The sequence below is a fragment of the Heloderma suspectum genome, chromosome 2, assembly GCF_057233095.1.
Source record: "Heloderma suspectum isolate Gila_16-S chromosome 2, 16-S_ref, whole genome shotgun sequence".
NCBI lineage: Eukaryota > Metazoa > Chordata > Lepidosauria > Squamata > Helodermatidae > Heloderma > Heloderma suspectum.
In genome coordinates, this window is record NC_139459.1 from 51,551,210 (window position 1) to 51,569,754 (window position 18,545).

At 39.7% G+C, this 18,545-nt stretch overlaps 1 protein-coding gene and 1 long non-coding RNA gene across 11 annotated transcripts in view; one reads left to right on the forward strand and one right to left on the reverse strand.

The window, feature by feature from the left end:
- LOC146352232 (uncharacterized) overlaps positions 1 to 1,857 on the forward strand; it is an 8,032-nt gene extending 6,175 nt beyond the window's left edge. Inside the window, exon 3 of the long non-coding RNA XR_014787639.1 lies at positions 1,361 to 1,857. This is a non-coding gene — a long non-coding RNA (uncharacterized LOC146352232). The remainder of the gene's footprint in view (positions 1 to 1,360) is intronic.
- Positions 1 to 18,541, reverse strand: part of RAD17 (RAD17 checkpoint clamp loader component) — a 22,261-nt gene extending 3,720 nt beyond the window's left edge. For 4 of the 10 annotated variants that reach the window (XR_014787636.1, XR_014787635.1, XM_084833542.1 and 1 more), the window contains exons 1-15: positions 18,052 to 18,312; positions 16,076 to 16,177; positions 14,916 to 15,170; positions 12,978 to 13,061; positions 11,186 to 11,342; positions 9,016 to 9,152; positions 7,981 to 8,033; positions 7,531 to 7,656; positions 7,374 to 7,443; positions 6,623 to 6,734; positions 6,027 to 6,218; positions 3,166 to 3,251; positions 2,898 to 3,044; positions 1,878 to 2,024; positions 983 to 1,103 (exon numbers count right to left, since the gene is read on the reverse strand). Coding sequence is in view for 8 of the 10 variants with exons in the window: in XM_084833542.1 (XP_084689668.1) it covers positions 983 to 1,103; positions 1,878 to 2,024; positions 2,898 to 3,044; positions 3,166 to 3,251; positions 6,027 to 6,218; positions 6,623 to 6,734; positions 7,374 to 7,443; positions 7,531 to 7,656; positions 7,981 to 8,033; positions 9,016 to 9,152; positions 11,186 to 11,342; positions 12,978 to 13,061; positions 14,916 to 15,170; positions 16,076 to 16,120 (1,732 nt within the window). In the remaining 2 variants the exon portion in view is untranslated. Of the gene's footprint in view, positions 1 to 982; positions 1,104 to 1,877; positions 2,025 to 2,897; positions 3,045 to 3,165; positions 3,252 to 6,026; positions 6,219 to 6,622; positions 6,735 to 7,373; positions 7,444 to 7,530; positions 7,657 to 7,980; positions 8,034 to 9,015; positions 9,153 to 11,185; positions 11,343 to 12,977; positions 13,062 to 14,915; positions 15,171 to 16,075; positions 16,178 to 16,304; positions 16,387 to 17,115; positions 17,243 to 18,051; positions 18,313 to 18,474 lie in introns of those variants that run through there. The other 6 variants (XM_084833543.1, XM_084833539.1, XM_084833540.1 and 3 more) reach the window with 6 other exon arrangements.
- Between the last annotated feature and the right edge of the window lie 4 nt (positions 18,542 to 18,545).

An 18,545-nucleotide genomic window follows, 5' to 3' on the forward strand; every position in this document is an offset into this window, starting at 1 on the left:
GGGTGGAGGGGGTAGGCAGCTTCAAGGTTGCTGACAGGGTGGGGAGACCAAAGCCTCCTCCCCTCCCAGTGGCTCTGACAGGCATTGCTGCTCCCATACTGTTAATGGTGGTGCGGAAGCAGTGATACTGGCTGCTTTAGGAACACTGGGGAGAAGAGGGCACTAAAGCTTCCTCCTTTCCCAGTGACTCTGACCAGCACTGCTGCTTCTGTGTCACCATTACCAGTATGGAAGTAGTGGTGCCAGCTGCTCTGGGGTTGCTCCCAGCAATTCAGGTGGGCATCGGGGCTGTGTCTGGTCCACAGGTTGTTCAACCCTGCCATAATCCATAGAAACTGGCTTAGAATTTCTTATTTAAAACTTCATTTTGAAATCAATAAGGGCTTCTTTAGAATAGATGTCTTTTAAGTCACAAAAGTATAATTAAAGTGTATTTTTAAAACATTAACCTTTCTTTTACACACCATGTAGAACTATTTTTATACACATTAGTGTAATTGAGTACTTGCATTATTTCATACAGTGGTAAAACAGGATATACAGTGCCATACATGTCTACTCAGAAGTAGAGTCCCACTGAGGCTCTACCTCCTTCCCCCAGTCAGTACAGTTCTCATGCTGTTGCAGCAGGAGGGGATGAGTGCAATGTCAGCAACTGCCCTCACTCCTAAAAATAAACATCTATATAAACCCTTTGACTGGAATATGCCAACAAATTGTAGACAACACAATGACAGCAAAACATGACATCATGCCAGATTTGCAGCAATAGTGCAAACCATCAGAAGCAGGTATGCTAGCACATACATTTGGAGAATGGGTTTTTTTAGAGATTCTTCAACATCTCACTCTCAGTGTTAATACCAGAGATAATAGTAAGTTCTAATTTCAGTATATGCTGTTTTAATTGCCTGTGTTCAGATTTTGGCGTATAAGAATTTGTAATACATATTCTGGACAGAAATTTAGTTTTTAAACATACCTTGGTTTCTCATTGGATTTGTCAGCAGAGCAAGATAAGGTAATAGCTGGGTCTGAAGACACAGTGGTGGTAAACAGAAACTTGAAAAGAGGGATTTTGCAGCAATGCAGTTTTCTTGATACTATAAGTAGAGAGAACAATCTAGTCTAACAGCTAAAAGTATCAACAGTTAAACTACAGAATCTCTATTCCGTCTCTTTACTGTTATATAAGTATAATTATATAATTTAAGAGGTTATTTTGCCAGACCTTCCATGCCTTGTAAAACTGATTTCAGAACTATACTGTTGTCTATTGAGATGTAGTGTAATAGGTATCCTAGATAATTTCAAGATCTTAAATCTTCAAGGTATTTTTAAACTGACATTCCTATTTTAGTTTTCCTGTAGATCACATAAATGGATGACTCCAAGATTGGCCCAAATGCATTTTTTTCAAACAGTTACACCATACCCAAGAAGATATGCTCCAGGACCCCTTGCAATAACACAGAGGATGCTGGCATGGATGTATATCCCAAATCAAATGTTGTTTTGTTATAGTTTGTAAATATATTTCCTCTTGGGTTGTTTTTGTACAGTCAAGCTGGTCCTAGATTACACTGTGGGATGACTCATCTAGAATATTTTCCTTTGCTAGATGGGACAAGACAATCCCTAACTGAAACCTAAGTCTTACAAATTAACTCTCTAATCTTGTAATCAAGATGTTTATCATAAACATATGATCTAAGGCAATATCACAACAGTGTTAGTGTACACCACACAGCAGTTGACAGCAACATTAAGAAATATGAACTTAATTTGATTCTATTTTAGATTATTATTTCTAATAATGTAAATTGTGTTTGAAGTTTAAAATAAAAGTAATTTCCAAAAAACAGAAAAATAATTACCTTTTTATTAATTAGCAACCACTGTGGTTTATGAAGGGGCCGAAAGCCCATTCCTCCTTTGCTCTGGGCAAAGGCTCTGGCTCTGTTTGAATGCATCACACCCCTTGTGGCCACAGATGCACTATACTCCCGAAGTGTAGGTCGTGCCTACAGGAAATGATAAAATTAAAGTTGTAGAACTGCATATGGGACTTTAAAACATGATAAAAGGTGAAAGGATGCAAGTTTGCTACAGGGTGAGTGTCTATTAATCTTAAATTATCTGCTACACCCTACAGAGCAAGGGAAAGCGTCGACCCATAAATGTGCCTGACTGGATATGCAAAATTACAAGATTTTTTCCACTATAGTCCCAGAAAATCTACTTGAAGGACCTTGTTCTGTGAATTATATGATTTTATCTCATCCATTTCATGTGGCAAATATTAATTAATGCCCAGGCATCCCACATTGTGACAGCTGGGATTTACCATACCATGCCACATAGTCTGTTGGTTCAGGCTCTGGCTTAGTGTTAACATGTGGAAGCAAACTTATAAGAAATATTTGTTACATGATAACTTTCTCATGTCAAAAATGAACAAGAGAATCAGACCACAGACAGATCAGCTCTAAAATGGTTCAGAAGATGCTTTTTCTTTGGACCAATTGGTTTGGTAGAATAGAACAGTAGGTTTTAAAGTTATTACTCAGTTATTTTTTATTTATTCATTTAATTTCTATCCCACCTTTCTGCCAAAAACGGTGCTCAAGGCCGTTAAACATAAAATACATATTAAAAAATGCAGATTAAAACAAACTCATATAACCATGCAAGAATAAGAAAGCATAAACTGAACTGGGCAATAAATACAACAGAGTCTACAAATTTAGTGCACCCATTGGAAATGCTGAATCTATTCACTTTCTAATTTATTTGGTTCAAAATGTTTATTTAGCCTCTATGACATTTACTCAAAACTTTCATAAATTAAGGTATAGAAATTAAGGTATAAGCATTTTATTTAATTTTTAACTTACATCCCAGTTACTGCAAAGGAAGTCAGCAGTACTCAAATATTCACTGGCTCTCACAAGATCATCTATTTCAGAGAAAAAGTCTACATAGTTTTGGTGAAGGTATAAATTAAATAAGTCTCCAGGCATGTGTGATTTTTGAATGACATCCTAATAAAGAATACACACAGTTAATACTTAACATCATAGAAAAATCTATTAGCATTCCTATAAATTAAGATTAACAATGTTACTGTAATTTTCATTTATTAATAATAGTAAACACCTTTACCTCAGGTTGAACAAGCAAGGGACTTCGCTCATATTCTGATAAATGAACAGGCAAATGCAGAAAGTCTGACTCTTTTGCTGGTTCTCCTATAAAATAAATTTAATAAAACACTAGTTTTTAGTGAACATTAACTGAAGAATGAATTCTTGGCTTATGGGGACAGATAATGACAAGAGTTAAGGGATTTGTTTATAACACAAACTAGTATTGGTTCATGTGGCTTGCATTGTTTTTGCCATCTATGGCAAGCTAAATCCTCCCCCAATGCCTGTGTATGTGTGTGCACACTAGGCCCTCTACTAACACCAGATGTTGCCATTGAGTCTGAAAAGGTTGTGCTTCTATAGTTTATAGTCACATAGTTATTGCACTATTGGCTTTATATATGTACAGGGTGGCCCAAAAGTAGGTATACAGTTGTTTAGAATGTTGATGGGAGAAGAAGAGAATTTTCAGTCTTCCAGTACTGCTTCAGAATCCACTTTCTTTGTTCTTGACTCAAGTTCGCTGCCATTATTCACAATATCAGTAAAAAAATAACTAAAAAACTAAACTACTGTATACCTACTTAAGGGCCTCACTCCCCTCACTCTCTACACTTAACTGATTTAACTGTCACTCCCTGTCACTCCCTCTTCCCAACTGTCATTCTGACTCCAGCCACACATCTTTTACTCACACATTATCTCCCCCTCCCATCAACATTCTAAACAACTGTATACCTACTTTTGGGGAACTCTGTATATATGTATAATACATACACGGTTGTCTGGGCTAAATTGGGAGGTGGGGGAGTATTGTAAAAGATTGTCCTAATTTAACTTCACCACCATTCTCCAATGTTGGAGAATTTTCACCATTCTATTTGCAGGGGTTTTGCCTGTCTGTTAGCTTCATATAACCCTTTTAATTTCAGAAACATGGACCAATGCATATTCCTATCTCACTGGAAATGTAAATGTTGCAGATTTGTGTGGAAAAAAACGAAAGAGATGAAAAAGAAGAACACTACTGCAGTTGGCAGCATCATTTCGCAAACTCAAATAGCACTGGCAGAGCTCCACCAAATCTTTCCTTTGTGCAACCATTTGCACATTACGCTTGCACAACCATATCTTTAATTGGATTCTCCTCTGGCACATAGTTCAGAACCCAGTTGGATACTGCCTAATATTTGCATCCTTGCACATATTTGTATCTGCTTAAAATTTTAGATGGAACAATTGTTCCTCTTTAATATGATGCACTATGGACAATGCAAGCCAAAGATTTGGTGGTACATACACAGATTCCCAGATGTTTTCAGTGTAGATGTAGATATGACATGCAAGTTGCCAACTAATACAACTTCAACTCATCAGTGATCTACAATAAAGTAGTATAGTAGATATGCCCATGCAAGAACAATAGAGTAATATATAACAGATTCTGCTTGTCACTGTTTCAATAGTGGACCAAGTTTGGTTTAATGCAGGCAAGGTCCATCTACAAGTGTAACTCATAGAACCCCCACTTCTGCTCAGTGCTCATAAAATTCCTTCCTTCGCCCTGCTATGGGTAGAAAGCTGATTCAACAGCATATACTCCCCATCTGACCTGTCCTAGAATAGGTGGAGCACAGGTGCCTAAAAAGGATTGATATCTATGGAAAAGGAAATTTTACATCTGGTTTAGCCACACATGAATTAAGTGGAATATGAAATTATAGACTTTATAATAGAATGGATTTTTCTACAGGTTAGTATAATTATTGTGCAGTGTAATCCTATACATTTTTCCCCCAGAAATATGTCGGACTGTGTTCTATGAGGCTTGCTCAGTAGCACGTGTATTCAGGATTGCAGCGTTTATTTGCTGTTGGACTATTTCATAATATTCTAAAGCAGGATGGGCAATTGCAGGGGGTACAGGGAGCATTTTTGTTCCCCTCAGATCCCTCTGCAAGCTGCACTCTGTGGGGCACCACCTAGTTCACAGGGCACAGCATGAAAAAAGCATCAGAAAAGGTAAAATTTGACCCTTTTAGCACTCTGTAGCAGCTACAGAGTGCTTAAAGGGTCAAATTGAGTTTGTTAAGTTACATTTGGTCCTCTGAATGCTCTGTAGCCACTACAGAGCACCATTTTAGCCCCCCAACTCCCCCGCCCCATTTTGACACTGAATTCAGCACTGCAGGCCATGTGTTGCCCACCACATTCTAAGGAATTTGCCTCCAGCTCTGTCAACTGACAGGAAAAACTCAGTAGAGCACTTGGAGTACATGAGAGCAACTAAAAAAATGAGCAGAAAGACATTTAAAATAGAATTGTATTGATGAAAGGGATGAGCTAAAGAAACAATTCTCTCTGGATGACTGGGATATGCAGTGTAATTTCTAAAATGATATAAAATGGGGAAATGGCTTAGTACAACTTCAAAACAATGAAAGAACGTTGTCGAAGAAATGTGCCCCGTTCAAGCGATCTGCACATGAAGGGAGAATATGTGATTACTGGGAGCAGGGTTGCACCACTGGCTCTACCCCAGACATTCCCTGTCTGCAGTGAAGAAGCCTGTTTGTGCATAGCCTTCCATGTGATTGAGAATTCTTTGCTGCAGACGCTCCACACCAATGCATGGATGTCCAGGGGTCAGCAATGTGGCTCCACTCACATGGCAATTCACATATGAAGGGGGCTCCAGCGACAGTTCAAGTTAGGAAAAACAATCTCCACTGACAATGCTGAGTTTTTTTTAACGTTGTCTTAAAACAGTCAGATAAGTAAGTTCATTCAGCTGAAGGCAAATGTAGAAATTGCCAACAACTACTAATGTGATTTTCCTCCCCTCACACATAAGAATGAAGAATAATAGGTACTTACTTTTGCAGTAAAGTATTTTCCCCAAAGCATGGAAAAGGAAAATGGAAGCATCTTTGCCACCAGTCGCTTGTACCTCCTGGTTTTCTAAAGGGTTACCATCTTTCTTTTTCTTCTTTACTTTAGATAATGTATCACATTTTAATGTAGAATTCCTTTTTCTCTGTGACCACAAGCTGTTCTCTGATGAGTACTCTGGCAATCAAAAAGAAACAAAAGCATTACCAAAGTAGTAAAATGAAAAACATGAACTCCAGAACTTGAATAACTCCTGATTTAATAGAAAAATATGCAAATATCCTTGCAATGGGACGGATTATTTTTATTTTGCAAGAAAAATCCTGTGGAGTCGGGAAAAACGGGAAAGGCTCTGTGCAATCTTCCACCCTGCCAGCAAGAGTCCAGCATGGCTTAGGATAGATTGGAGGCTCCAATATTGAAGCACTCTGTCAAGAGAGTTTAGGATTACTCTTAGTAACAAAAAGTTGTTAAATTCCTGTCTCTCACTATTAAGAGTTTCTGCAATGCTACCTTAATGGTGTTAAATCTATCTACCTCAGAAGTCAGACATCCTTAAGCTGAAGAATTTCTATACATACCTTTTGATGAAGAAAACTGAAGACTGTTTATTGCACTTCTAATATCACCTGAACATCCTTTGCAAATCAGTTCTAATGAGGCTTTGTCGGGGACATCATTTTTTTCTCCATTCTACAAACAAAAGCAAAAGTAACTGTAAGACCAACTGCTACTAGTTTGTAAGTCAACATTTATCATCACATTTTCTCTAAGTCTTCATATGATAATTAACCTGAGATTTTGCAATATAACTGCAAGTGACCTAAGAAATCAGACTTCCACTAGTTTTCATGTATCTACTCTACATTTGTGACCCATTTGACATTTGTGAATCCATGTTCACAAGAACTCAATGGTGGAACAGTGCTGTGAAAACATACACATCCCTCTACTGAATGTGTAGACCTGCTTTGATGGTGAAATAAATTACAACAGCTATTATGTATGGAAGTTCTCTGTGTACATCTACAGATTACTAGATCAGAGTCTCTTTTATTGATTTTGAACCTCTCCTTTCTCAAAAGAAACACAGAGCATCATACATAGTTTCCCTCTTTTTATCCTTCTAACAATCCTGCGAGGTAAGGTAGGCTGAATAACAGTGACTTTGGGCCAGCCACTCAGTAATTTTTGTACCTGAGCAGTTATTTGTAATGCCAATTTCCAGTATGCCCAGTATTTCCCAAACCCTCCATACCGCCACCCTTCAATATATACTTTTACAATATGACCATATTGAAAATACCCTAATGCTGTTTTAATTTGTCATACCATATTGGTCTCTGTTGCAGCTATTCGATTTAGGACTTTCATCATTATTGTTGGAGCCACTGGATTAAAACTGAGAAAATTGATAAGAAAGAGATGGTCAAGGTAAGTTTCATAGTAAATCTTCGGTCAAGACCAATGTAGTTAGTGATCTCTTTACCTAATATTAGCTATACATAGCTCTTCCTGAATCTCCTTTGGGAACAGAAACCTTTGGTTGCTGGCTCCATTGAAGCTATCTGATATTATAAACACAAGAGGGCATCTGCCTGTCCGCACAAACTTCCTAGAATGCCAAATGAAAAAGTTAGAGGACGTTACAAGCTTACACTTAAAAATGTTCATTCTGACTAACAATCAGTAAGACTTTATACTAGCAATTAGCAACTCGAGCTCCCTGGCCCAAATCTCCCCCTGCCCGCCCTAATTTTCTGCCCTCACCCATGCACTCCCAATCCAGAGGCAAAAGAATGATGTGGGCAGGTATGTAAATGGGATTAGTAGCAGACCATTTTGGGGTGGGAAATGGGAGCCTTGGTCCACCCATCCCTAGTAATTTCTCATAGTGGCTTTTGGCAAAACTACTCGCTGAACAGGGCTTTATACTCACCTCAAAATTTCATGTAAACTGCTTGGGTCACGATAAAAATGGTTTGGCATATCCTATTGAAAAATCAAATACAATATTGTTATTCTAGTGTGCCTGCTGCACTAGTATTGTGGTTGACCCTCATTCTGCTAGGATCACTACAAGTACATTGCAAGTACAGCAATGTACTTATTTTACTTTACAACATAAATGGGCTTGGATCCAAAGAGCTACTTTAGATGAACCCAAGAGTTTCTGTGCTCCCACAGTGTGTGCTTCACGCCACATTACAGACTGCTTTGGAGACTATCCTCATTTTCAAAATGAGGCAGCATGGGGGTAGAGATGCTGTTTGGTCCAAAGCCCATTTGGGAACACAGAAATAGTTACATGGATCCTGGTCTTAGCGATGAGGACAAAAGATATATAAGTGCTAGAGTGGAGAAGAGTTCAGTCATATTGTTATGAATGCCACTATTTAAATGTTCAACAGGAAGATTAGAACCTGTCTTCTACCAGGTCAGACAATTCATCTAGCTCAGTATTGACTGGCAACGGCCCTCCAGAGTTTGAAAGGAGTCTGTCCCGGCCCTACCTGGAGATGCTGGGGATTAAGCCTGGGACACTCTGCATGCAAAGCAGGTTCTCTACCACTGGGCTATGGCCCTTCCCCAATGAGCCCTACAGTAAAATAAAGCTGGGCGCAAATAAATATATACGCAAACTAAATCAGATACAGGTAATTAAATCATAGCTTGTAATGACTGAAATTTTCAATATTTAAAATCAATTACATTTTCAGATAGAGTGAGCAAAATTTCAAATAATCATCCTGTGTTTTTGGGTGACTCCCATCTTCAATTTTTTCATGTGGGGTTGGGGAGGGAGGTGCCTGTTCTGCAGTGGGCTATTAGGATTGAATAGAAGCATGTGCCTTTTAGGCAATACCCTACTTCAGAATATCACACAAACCAATATTAAAAACAAGGAATAAGAATTCAGCTTTAAGTAAGGAGTAAAAATGTTTGACTAACTTATTCAACTAGTTCTACTTACTTCCACAAGAATAAGTCTTTTGTTAGTTTCCATGGATTCTCCAACCATCTGAAGCCTGACATACTTGTTTGCTCTTAACAGAAACTCTTGAAAGAGGGCAGTTTGGCTCTGATAAGGAAGTATCTGAAAATCGGATTCTAAACAGGAGAGCTCATTTTACAATGTTTACATTTAAATTTAAAAAATATAATTTAAATAAAAAAATAATATGAACATGAAGTTTCAGTGTCCTAGGATCTATCTCCTTTAAGTTCTGTGCTTTAGAGCAAATTGTGCTGGTTGCTACCTTCTGTCCAGACAGGTGACCAAAAAGCACAGGCCCACCAAGCATGTAAATTTAAGAGAATGCAGACATGATATTCATGGTCTATATTGCTCAGCAGTGACAAACCCATTACAGAGTACGAGTTGCACCTCATTTGAAAGATCAGATCTGCCTCAAAACAGAACTACCATCCAAAATTCATTTCAAGTGCTTCAGTGTTATGAAGTTCAGTAACCATTACAGAAAAAAGGCTTGCATTCCACTTGCAAGCTTAAGAACCAGAATACAGAAAAACAGATTACTTCTCATTTTTAAAAAATGGAATTGTCAGTGTAATAACAATCAATTAGAGAGCAATCCTACAGCCCCTAGACAGAGTCATAGGATAGTTTGGATTCCTGGATCCATCAGAGACAGAGCTCTGACCGCAGAACCAGGAGTCCGAGCTCCCTGCCGCCTCACAGCTGGTGCAGAGAGAACCACACCGGCTGCCTCTCTGATGTCACAAAGGCAACTCTGGAGGGAAGGGAAAGGGGGCATTCTGGAGGGTGGAAGGGGCAGGTTACACCATATCCCCAGGCCTCCCCAGCCTCCTTCCCTCCCCCTCCCTGATGCCTCAGCTAGATGGCTGAAAAAGCTAATTTAGCTAAATCGCAGAGCAGGAGGTGTGGCGGAGGTGAAGATCGCCTCTGCCACCCCTCCCACTCTCCACTGGATACTCATAAGCCTCTAAGTTCAAAGGCTTATGAATATCAAGAGCAGATCTGATAGCGTGATTAAGGGTGCAATCCTATCTAGATTCAAGAATCCAAAGCATCAGCCACTGAACAACATTTTTGCCAATAATATGCAAAGATCCATGGTAACGACGTGATCCTAAACACATAAACTGTGATTCTGCATTATGAGGATGAGCTACAGAAAGTCCTGGGCTTGTGTGCTGCCCCTCTAGTGCAACCACAAGGAGAAATTTGGAACTGTTCACTTCTGTTTTAGACAAACCACAGCTTGTCATGACATCTGAGGTTAGCCTTAGCAAAGGTTAGCGGAAACAAGCCAACTTCAAACCATAGTTCATGAAGCTGGTTTGCTTTCACTAACCACAATTAAGATTAACCACATTTAGATGCAACAATAAACTGTGGCTAATCTAAAATGGAAGTGGAAACTTCCTATTTCATCCTTGTAGACTCACTGGAGTGGGGGACTATGCGAGCTCAAGGCTTGCTGTGCCTCATCTTTAGAATGCCAAAGCATAGGTTAGCACAGGGGTGGAGAACCTCTTTCAGCCTGAGGGCCAAATTCAATTTCAGAGAAGCTTTGGGGGGCTGAATTTCAGTAAAGAGCGGGGCCAAAGATATAAAAATAGAAAAATACGAGCATATTGTAGCTTAAAGCTCTTACCAGCAGTAAATGAGCCTTAGTTTAGGAGAGGCATTTCAGCCTTTTAGAATGGGCAAAACTGCACAAAAGCTGGGAAACCACCCAATGATTGGAGGTTGGAGAAAAAGGGGTAGAGCCAGGGGAGGAGCCATTTGAGGAATCCCCAGAGCGCCAGATTTGGCCCCCAAGCCTGAGGTTCACCACCCTGGTTTAGCATTAGACATGAACTGTGCCATTGGCTCCAATTAGGAAAACTGTTTTGCATGCCTCATGTAGTTTGAGGCTTGTATTTCAGACAGAAGCCATACTGCCCCCTCCCATCACTACACAGAAGATTTGTTTTGAAACTTAGGAACTACTTTAGCATCCATTACTTTAGCCAGTCCCACTAACTTCAATGACACTACCATCTGATGGGCTTCAGATTGTAATATTACAGCTATATAAACCTACCAAATATATTCTATATATGCTAACTACTTGACTATTCGGAAGTCAACAAAGTAAACAGTTAAATTTTACCATGGTTCAAAGCATCTTGAAAGTCATCTTTCCTGAAGTCTAGAGATATGGGATTTATCCATTCTTGCAGTTGAATGCCAAGATCCTTGGCCAGTATTTCCACAGTTGCAGACTTTCCACATCCTGGAGGACCAGTTAATAATAAAATAGAGCCTCCCTACAACAAAATAACATATCATAAGCTAAGCAATATATGAAGAAAAGAACTGGGTAGGCCTCTGATAAAAATTTAATGAAACCTTGTTATCAGCAGTAAATTTCCCCTTCCCATTCTCACACTTCCAGTTATGACAACTCCTGTTAAATTACATTCATAATGACCACAAATTTACAAATCTAAGATTAACTGCTTATTGGATAATCATACATGTACACACACACACACACACACGTGTGTGTGTGTGTGTATAAATAAAGAGAGAGAGAGAACTGGAAGTTGAAATGGCAGGAAAACAACTACCAAAACAAAATGTGACAAATTATATTACTAGAATACACGGTTTTATTTAAAGTGGGATAGGTAAAACATTGGGGTGCATCAAAAAAACATGGAGTGGAAGGAAAAAAGTCAGCAGTGTTCTTCTGGAAATGCTGTTGCAGGTATTCAAGCAGTCCTATAATAAGAGTAGATCTCACATTCTACTTGTTCAAGAATATATGTGGATTTAATTGCACTTTACTCATATTATGCTCTAGCTCAAAATATAAAATGGCCCTTTTTTGAGAAGAACCCTCCTTTCACATGCAGAATGGCATCTTTTACTCCAACCCCGTATGTCCTTATGCTGACATATTAGGGTATTTTTGCATTTCTTGGATTGCAGCACAGCACAGTCCTTTAGGTTATATAGAAAAATGTTCGTGCATGTGGAATAACTTTTGTCATTCATTCCACCAAAAGAAGTCCCTAACCCCAGAATGTAAATACATGTCTGGCAGTTCAAAAAAGGGGTAAGAAAAGTAATCCAACAACACATTTTTCTCAATGGTAGACCAGGTGTCAATAAGCTGCATTTCACATTAGCCTTATTTTCAAGTATGTGGTGCTATTTTCCTAATGGTACTATTTTCCTAAGAAATTCATTTTCTTCTCTGAAGTCTTAGAAGATTACTGTGCTAAATCTCATTAGCAAATTATTACATTAAGTACTGTAACAAATACTGCTGCAAAATTAAATGAGGCAAGATTTTCATTATCTCCTCACCTCATTTCTGACAATGAACTATTTAGAGCCTTAGAAGCCTCCAAGACTGGAGGCTTCCTTCTGAGTATCCAGTGTCCTGCCAGGCTGATACCAGCAAGGCTGGAGAAGTGACAGAGATGGTATTTGCCTCTCTGTCTTATTACAATTTTTTCCTATAGTCACACCTCTGAATCTGTCTAGAGATGCGCACTGTCAGGGAAGAGGCCATAGCATTTCTCATATTTCAACCTCTCCCCTCCCTGCCCACCAAAACATCCCCCTGTCTCTCCCTCTGATCCGCATCTGCAATCTCAAGAAACAACTGGCACAGTTCTTTCTGTGATGGCTGTGAGGGGGTGAGGGAAGGGGATTGGAACTTATCGAGTCCCCCTCTCAAGGTCGTAGCAGTGTTTGTGGCCTCAGAAAGGGGACTCTGAACACCCCTTTGTTCCCTGGGATGCTCTCCCAGGGACCATAGGATTGCCCTCTTATAAAAATAAAATCTGTTGCACATCAAAAAGTAGGAATCTACTGACTTTAAGTTAGACAAAGCCTTTAAAACAAACTTATTGGCAGGTAAAAATGTTTGGTAAATAAGTAAATGCTACCTGTTTGGGCTGCCTTTGAAATATATGACCTTTAAACCATGCTTCAACTTCTTCAATTTTCTTCTTGTGTGTTGCAAGCTCATTCTAGTAAGAAAAGAATTAAAACATATACATAGAATAATAAAGTATTTATATAGCTAAATCTAACATGGCAATCCTACAGAGAGCATTGTTTCAACATATGCTCTTGATGCCTGTGACAGAAGTTAAATATAAAGCTAAGCAAAATGAAAATAACAGGCTGTGAGTTCCTTCATTTTCTGTATGTGATTTGGTCAGGGGTCTTGCCACATGGTACCTCAGTCTATCAGGGATTCAACCACCTGGTTTCCATCTGAAACCGATCTAGAGGCCTCGCCTGGGGACATCATGCACAGCAGAGTCCAGGAACCAAGTCATTCCTGCAGCATTCAAACCACAATAGCTCCACCCTACAACCCCTATTAAGGGAGCAATCCAAACTCGGAGGCGACCGCCTATCCAATGCACGGCAGAAGGAGTGCAGAGGGGATCCTCTCCTCCACGCTCCGGCTGCCCTGCATTTGCGGCTAGACAGCCGATTTCCGCTGTCTAGCCATGTGACATTGGAGCGCAGGGTGGGGAGGCCAGACAACACATACGAAGTGTTGTACAGGAAGTGTTGTACTCCCCATTCCCCGCCCCAGGGCATGCCCTCTTTCCCCCTGCTCCACACTGTTCGTATGAGCGCGAAGCATGAGGATGATCCGCGCTGCCTATCAGGCAGGGGTGGGGAGGCGGTTCTCTGGGACCTGACCAATCTTATGGCCATCTAGCTGCTGTCTAGAGGTCACAGGACTGTGTCCTCAGTAAGTTAAATAAGAGTATGAGGGAAGGGCCCATTCATATCCTGAAAGCTGCAATAAGGTTTCTGCCTCCATGCTCTACCTTGTAGCACTTACATAACTGTTTTAATTGATTTTAATGTTTTATATTAACGTTTTAGCAGGTTTTTATGTATTTTATTTGTATTTTAATGTATATTATAATGTATTTTATGAACTGCTTAGAGATATTTTTGAATATGTTCAGTGGTATATAAATCTATTAAATAAATAAATAACCCCAGAGTCAAGGGACTTGATCTGGATTAATTTTCCAGGCAGACAATGTCCAGGATGTCCTAAACATTCCTGGAAAAGACTCTGGGCAGTATCCAAATCTGCCTATGCACCAATGGAACCCACCACTTGTGCAACAGGGAGCTAGTGATTAAAAAAAGTGACCAGAAACAAGCAGAAATGCTTGTTTCCAGAACAGGGCAGGTCAGTGGGGCTTTCACTTCTGGACTGATTTGTCCCAATCCAGAAACAAGTGATTCCACTTGTTTCTAGGGTTGCTTTTTGAACTGCTAGCTTTCTTTTGTGAGAGCTGTAGGTCCTGCTTGCACAACAGAATGAGTGGGAGTGTAGTAGCAGTACTGGATATGGCCCTCTGTGTGTGCAAACACATTTAAGAATTAAAACCTAATCAACTATATCCTGCCTTTAACAATAAGCTGATAACCATCTTGTCTACACTGTAAATCTTGAGTTACTAAAGCATCATATTTCAAGTAAAGTTGTAGAAAATACATGGAAGTTACTTGATTTAATATCATGGTGGTTCATTAACAAATACAAACAAGATGCTAGTGCAAATTTTCCAAACACAGTCCAATCTAAAAAACGTAATATTTATAATCAAGCCCCATTGATTTCAAATGAATAAACTTCCAAATATATTTTGAATCAAGACATAACAACTCACAGTTCTCTACTGATTTAATATATCTGTGTGAAACTCTTAACAAATTAACAGTTTCATTATTTTCCCTTTGGGCATGCCACTTCAACAAGCAACATAGTTCCTTGTTGTTTTTAACAGTCTAAACTAGTTTTAATAGTTTTACTGCTTTCAATAGTCTAAATTAGACTCTACCTGAGTTTTTGGTTTGTATTTATCCACCCATGGTTCAGTCTGGCTATGATTTTGTTTGAAAAGTTTCTCTCTCTCATCTGCAGTAGATGGCTTTCTTTTTTTCCTCCCACTCTTCCAACTTTCTAGCAGAGAGAAATGCTCTTCTTTCTTCTGGCAGTGATTAGTATCTGTAGATGATTTCTTATGATGAATGCTAGATGACAGATTTGTATTCTTACAGAAATCACTAAAAGATGGCTCCACCCAATCAGTCACCTAACAAAATGTAAGCATACAAAAGTACATTAATTATTATTTACATTAATAAATACATGGTAGAATTTATTAATGTTTAAACCAATTAATATTTTACTAACGCTTTTTTTTTTTACAGTGGAGTCTTAATAATACCCGTGACATTAATGAAAAACCTTGTAGCATTCACATTAGTTCCATCAAAATGGAAATTAAGTAAATTTACTTGAATACAAAAATGGGTTTAGAATCAACATGAAACTCTCAAATATTATGAAACATATATGCATGCATTTAATAGGCATGAATGAAACCATTTTAAAATGTTCAGGATTAATTTATTCAATAACACTTTTGATAATTATGCTTAGGGCGCAATCCTACAAGGATAGTCGGCCGCCTCTAAACTCGGAGGCGGCGGACTATCCAATGCAGGGCAGGCAGAGCCTGGAGGGGATCTTCTCCTCCACACTCCAGCTGCCCTGCATTTGTGGCTAGACAGCCAATTTTGGCTGCCTAGCCGGGGATGTCGGAACAGAGTGGGGGGAGCCTGGAAAGAGCATAGGAAGCATTGTAACAACGCTTCCACAGTCTCCTCTTCGCACCTGGGAATGCCCCCTTTTTGCACATTACGCACTGAACCTATGAGCACGGAGACAAACCATGCTGCCTACAAGGTGGCAAGGAGTGAGGCTTCTGGGAACCGAAAAATCCTATGGCCGTCTAGACACTGTCTAGCTGCCATAGGATTGTTCCCTCCACCTCGAAAATTTAACTGTGATTTTCAAACTACCAAACTACAATTGGCTGCTCTCAAGTTAAACGGCAAAAAAAGGGAACAAATCTTTCCCTGCATGGACATAACACGTGCACATGCAAATATACAATCCAAAGTGTGTTAATATTTTAAAGTTGTAATCACCCACTTTAGCTGGAGTTATCTTTCTTTTGGAAGATTTTTTTGACATCATCAGCCTTTGTAGTTTCCATCCGACACATATGACCAGTAGCCCCTTAAATTAAGTGATCTAAAAAAGTGGGAAAATACAAGTATAAACAAACTTTGCAGGATTCATTTTAAAACATTTAGACCAATCAAAACAGCCTTGCAAATAATTACTGAGGGGGTTCCTGCTCACTTTCTCTTCCACTCACCTGTACTGCTTCTTTTCCCTCCTGAGCGGTGCAGCAGCTCTTATTCACTCCCCTTTAGACTTAAAAAAGCAACTCTTTATGGCTAGAAAAGAGATAGTGTAACACCTGTGAAGCCTCCACAGTTCTGCTCTCTGTTTAACAGAACAGCCGTGTGGTAGCTGCATGCCCAGATTAGGTTTTCTGTTCTAGTAACAGCTACTGGTTATTTAAGGCTAGAATAAGAAAGGGCGTGTGCAGTTGCCACAGTGCTGCTTTAATACAATCCAGCTTGATGGAGCTTGCATGTGTGACTCTCTATAGAGAAACAAAGAGTCATTTCTGGGCATGTGCCATTTTCTACACATTTAAAAGCAATTGCTGCTTGCCATTAGCAACTTCAGGTTTATTTGTATAGGAATTCTTAAGTGATGTGAAGGGCCAAACTACACATTACATTATTCATGCTTTCAAAACAGCGTGCTTTAACTGGCTACTTTCATTTTGAAGAAAAAACAGCACTAATCCAAAATGTTCTCCTAACTGGGGGTCTGCACTGGTATCCTGCCAAAAACAGCCCCTCAGTTATTTGCCCTCAAAGGTGCTTTTTTATAAGTACAATTATAAACTCAAAATTGTGGAGAAAAAGTCAGAAGTACATGAGCAACATGGTTGTAAAATGATGCTTTGAAAAGAGCAATATTAATAGTTCAAAAGTAGAATAGTCAGTCACATAAGCAAGGAGTGGATTTCATTAGCTGGTCACAGCAATAACATCACATGTTCCATCTCCTAATTTAAGGCTACAGTGAATACAGGCAACTGTAGGTTTCACCTGAATCTAAGGGTGCTTCCAGATAAGGCCTTTACTTTGCCTCAAACAATGAATTTTACAGAGGGTCCAGATAACATTGTCTTCCATTTGTAACTCTCCTGTGTTTTCCCACAGCTTCTTCCATCTTCTTTTTATTTACCACAAAAAAAAAAAAAAATCTGTTAAGAGGGAAAGATGGAATAACTGCACAAGGCCTTTTTACTGGCAGTGCTAGGAGCTGTCCATCTGAAAGCATCCCCATGACAAAAATCTCCATTCTGCCACACAAGTAATAACTGCAGATATTCTGTCTTTCTGTTAAGGACGTATACAGCACAATTATCTATGTTGAAGAGTTATAGGAAGTCTCTGTGGGGAGGCAGAAGAGAAGGTTGAAAGTCTGAGATGACTGGCAGAAAGGAAATACATACCAGTAAAGGAAAGAACTTTTACAGGCATACTACAAAAACAGAAGCTCAAACTTTGTCATACCATCACCACAGATTGCACAATATAAAGAGCACAACCAGGTTTACCTAACTGCCCTCAGATTAGGGCAATCTAGTCTGTGTTATTTATGTCTTCAAAGATGCACATCTGTAATCACCCCAAGGGAAGAGGGAAGGAGGGGAAGCAGGTAAGGAGATTCTTTATGTCATGAGGAAAGTGCTTGTTCTCTTAGGTGTTCTGCTTCCTATGAAGGAGCATTTCCTTAGGCTACAATTCTATACCCTCTTACCCAGGAGTAAGCCCAATTGAACTCATTGCATCTTCTGAGTAAACATGCACAAGATTGCACTCTCACTCCACAAAGTAGGGAGTGATGAGAAAGAGAAGCCGGATGGTCTAACTTTATAGGGAAGGGGGAGAGAGATGCACAAGCCGAAATAAGCCTTTGGCTGTAGTCCTAAATACACTGCATAGAGAGGGAGCCGGGCTGAGAAAAATGGGACTTACTTCGGAACAAAGATGCTTAGGATTACACTGCACGTACATTAAGCCTGTCTGGTCAACAGGAAACTCTGTCAGAGCGACTTATAGAGGGGCTCTATCCAACTGTGACGCGCTGACACCTCCTCTCCACTTCTCTAGCCCAGCCAGGCTACTTCTCACCGTCACTAGACACCTGGCCCGGCCCTTCCACTCTCCCCCACTATTCCAGCGGGAAATACCGTTTTTTTCTCTCTCCCCTGTCTTAGGCCAGGTCCATTCCGGCCTGGGGCCTCCCATGCACCATGGCGCTTAGCTGTTCTCAAAGTGCCTAACGCACCGCCTTCTTTCACTCAGACCCTCAGAGAACGACCAAATTTCACCGAGAAGCCTTATACATTAAAAATAACAACAACATCATCAACAACAAAAGCTTTACGTAGCTTTCACCTCACAACTTCTGCCCGCCTATTGAGGGTAGAGCGGAATGAGGAGCCGTGGTGACGCTATTACTACGCGCC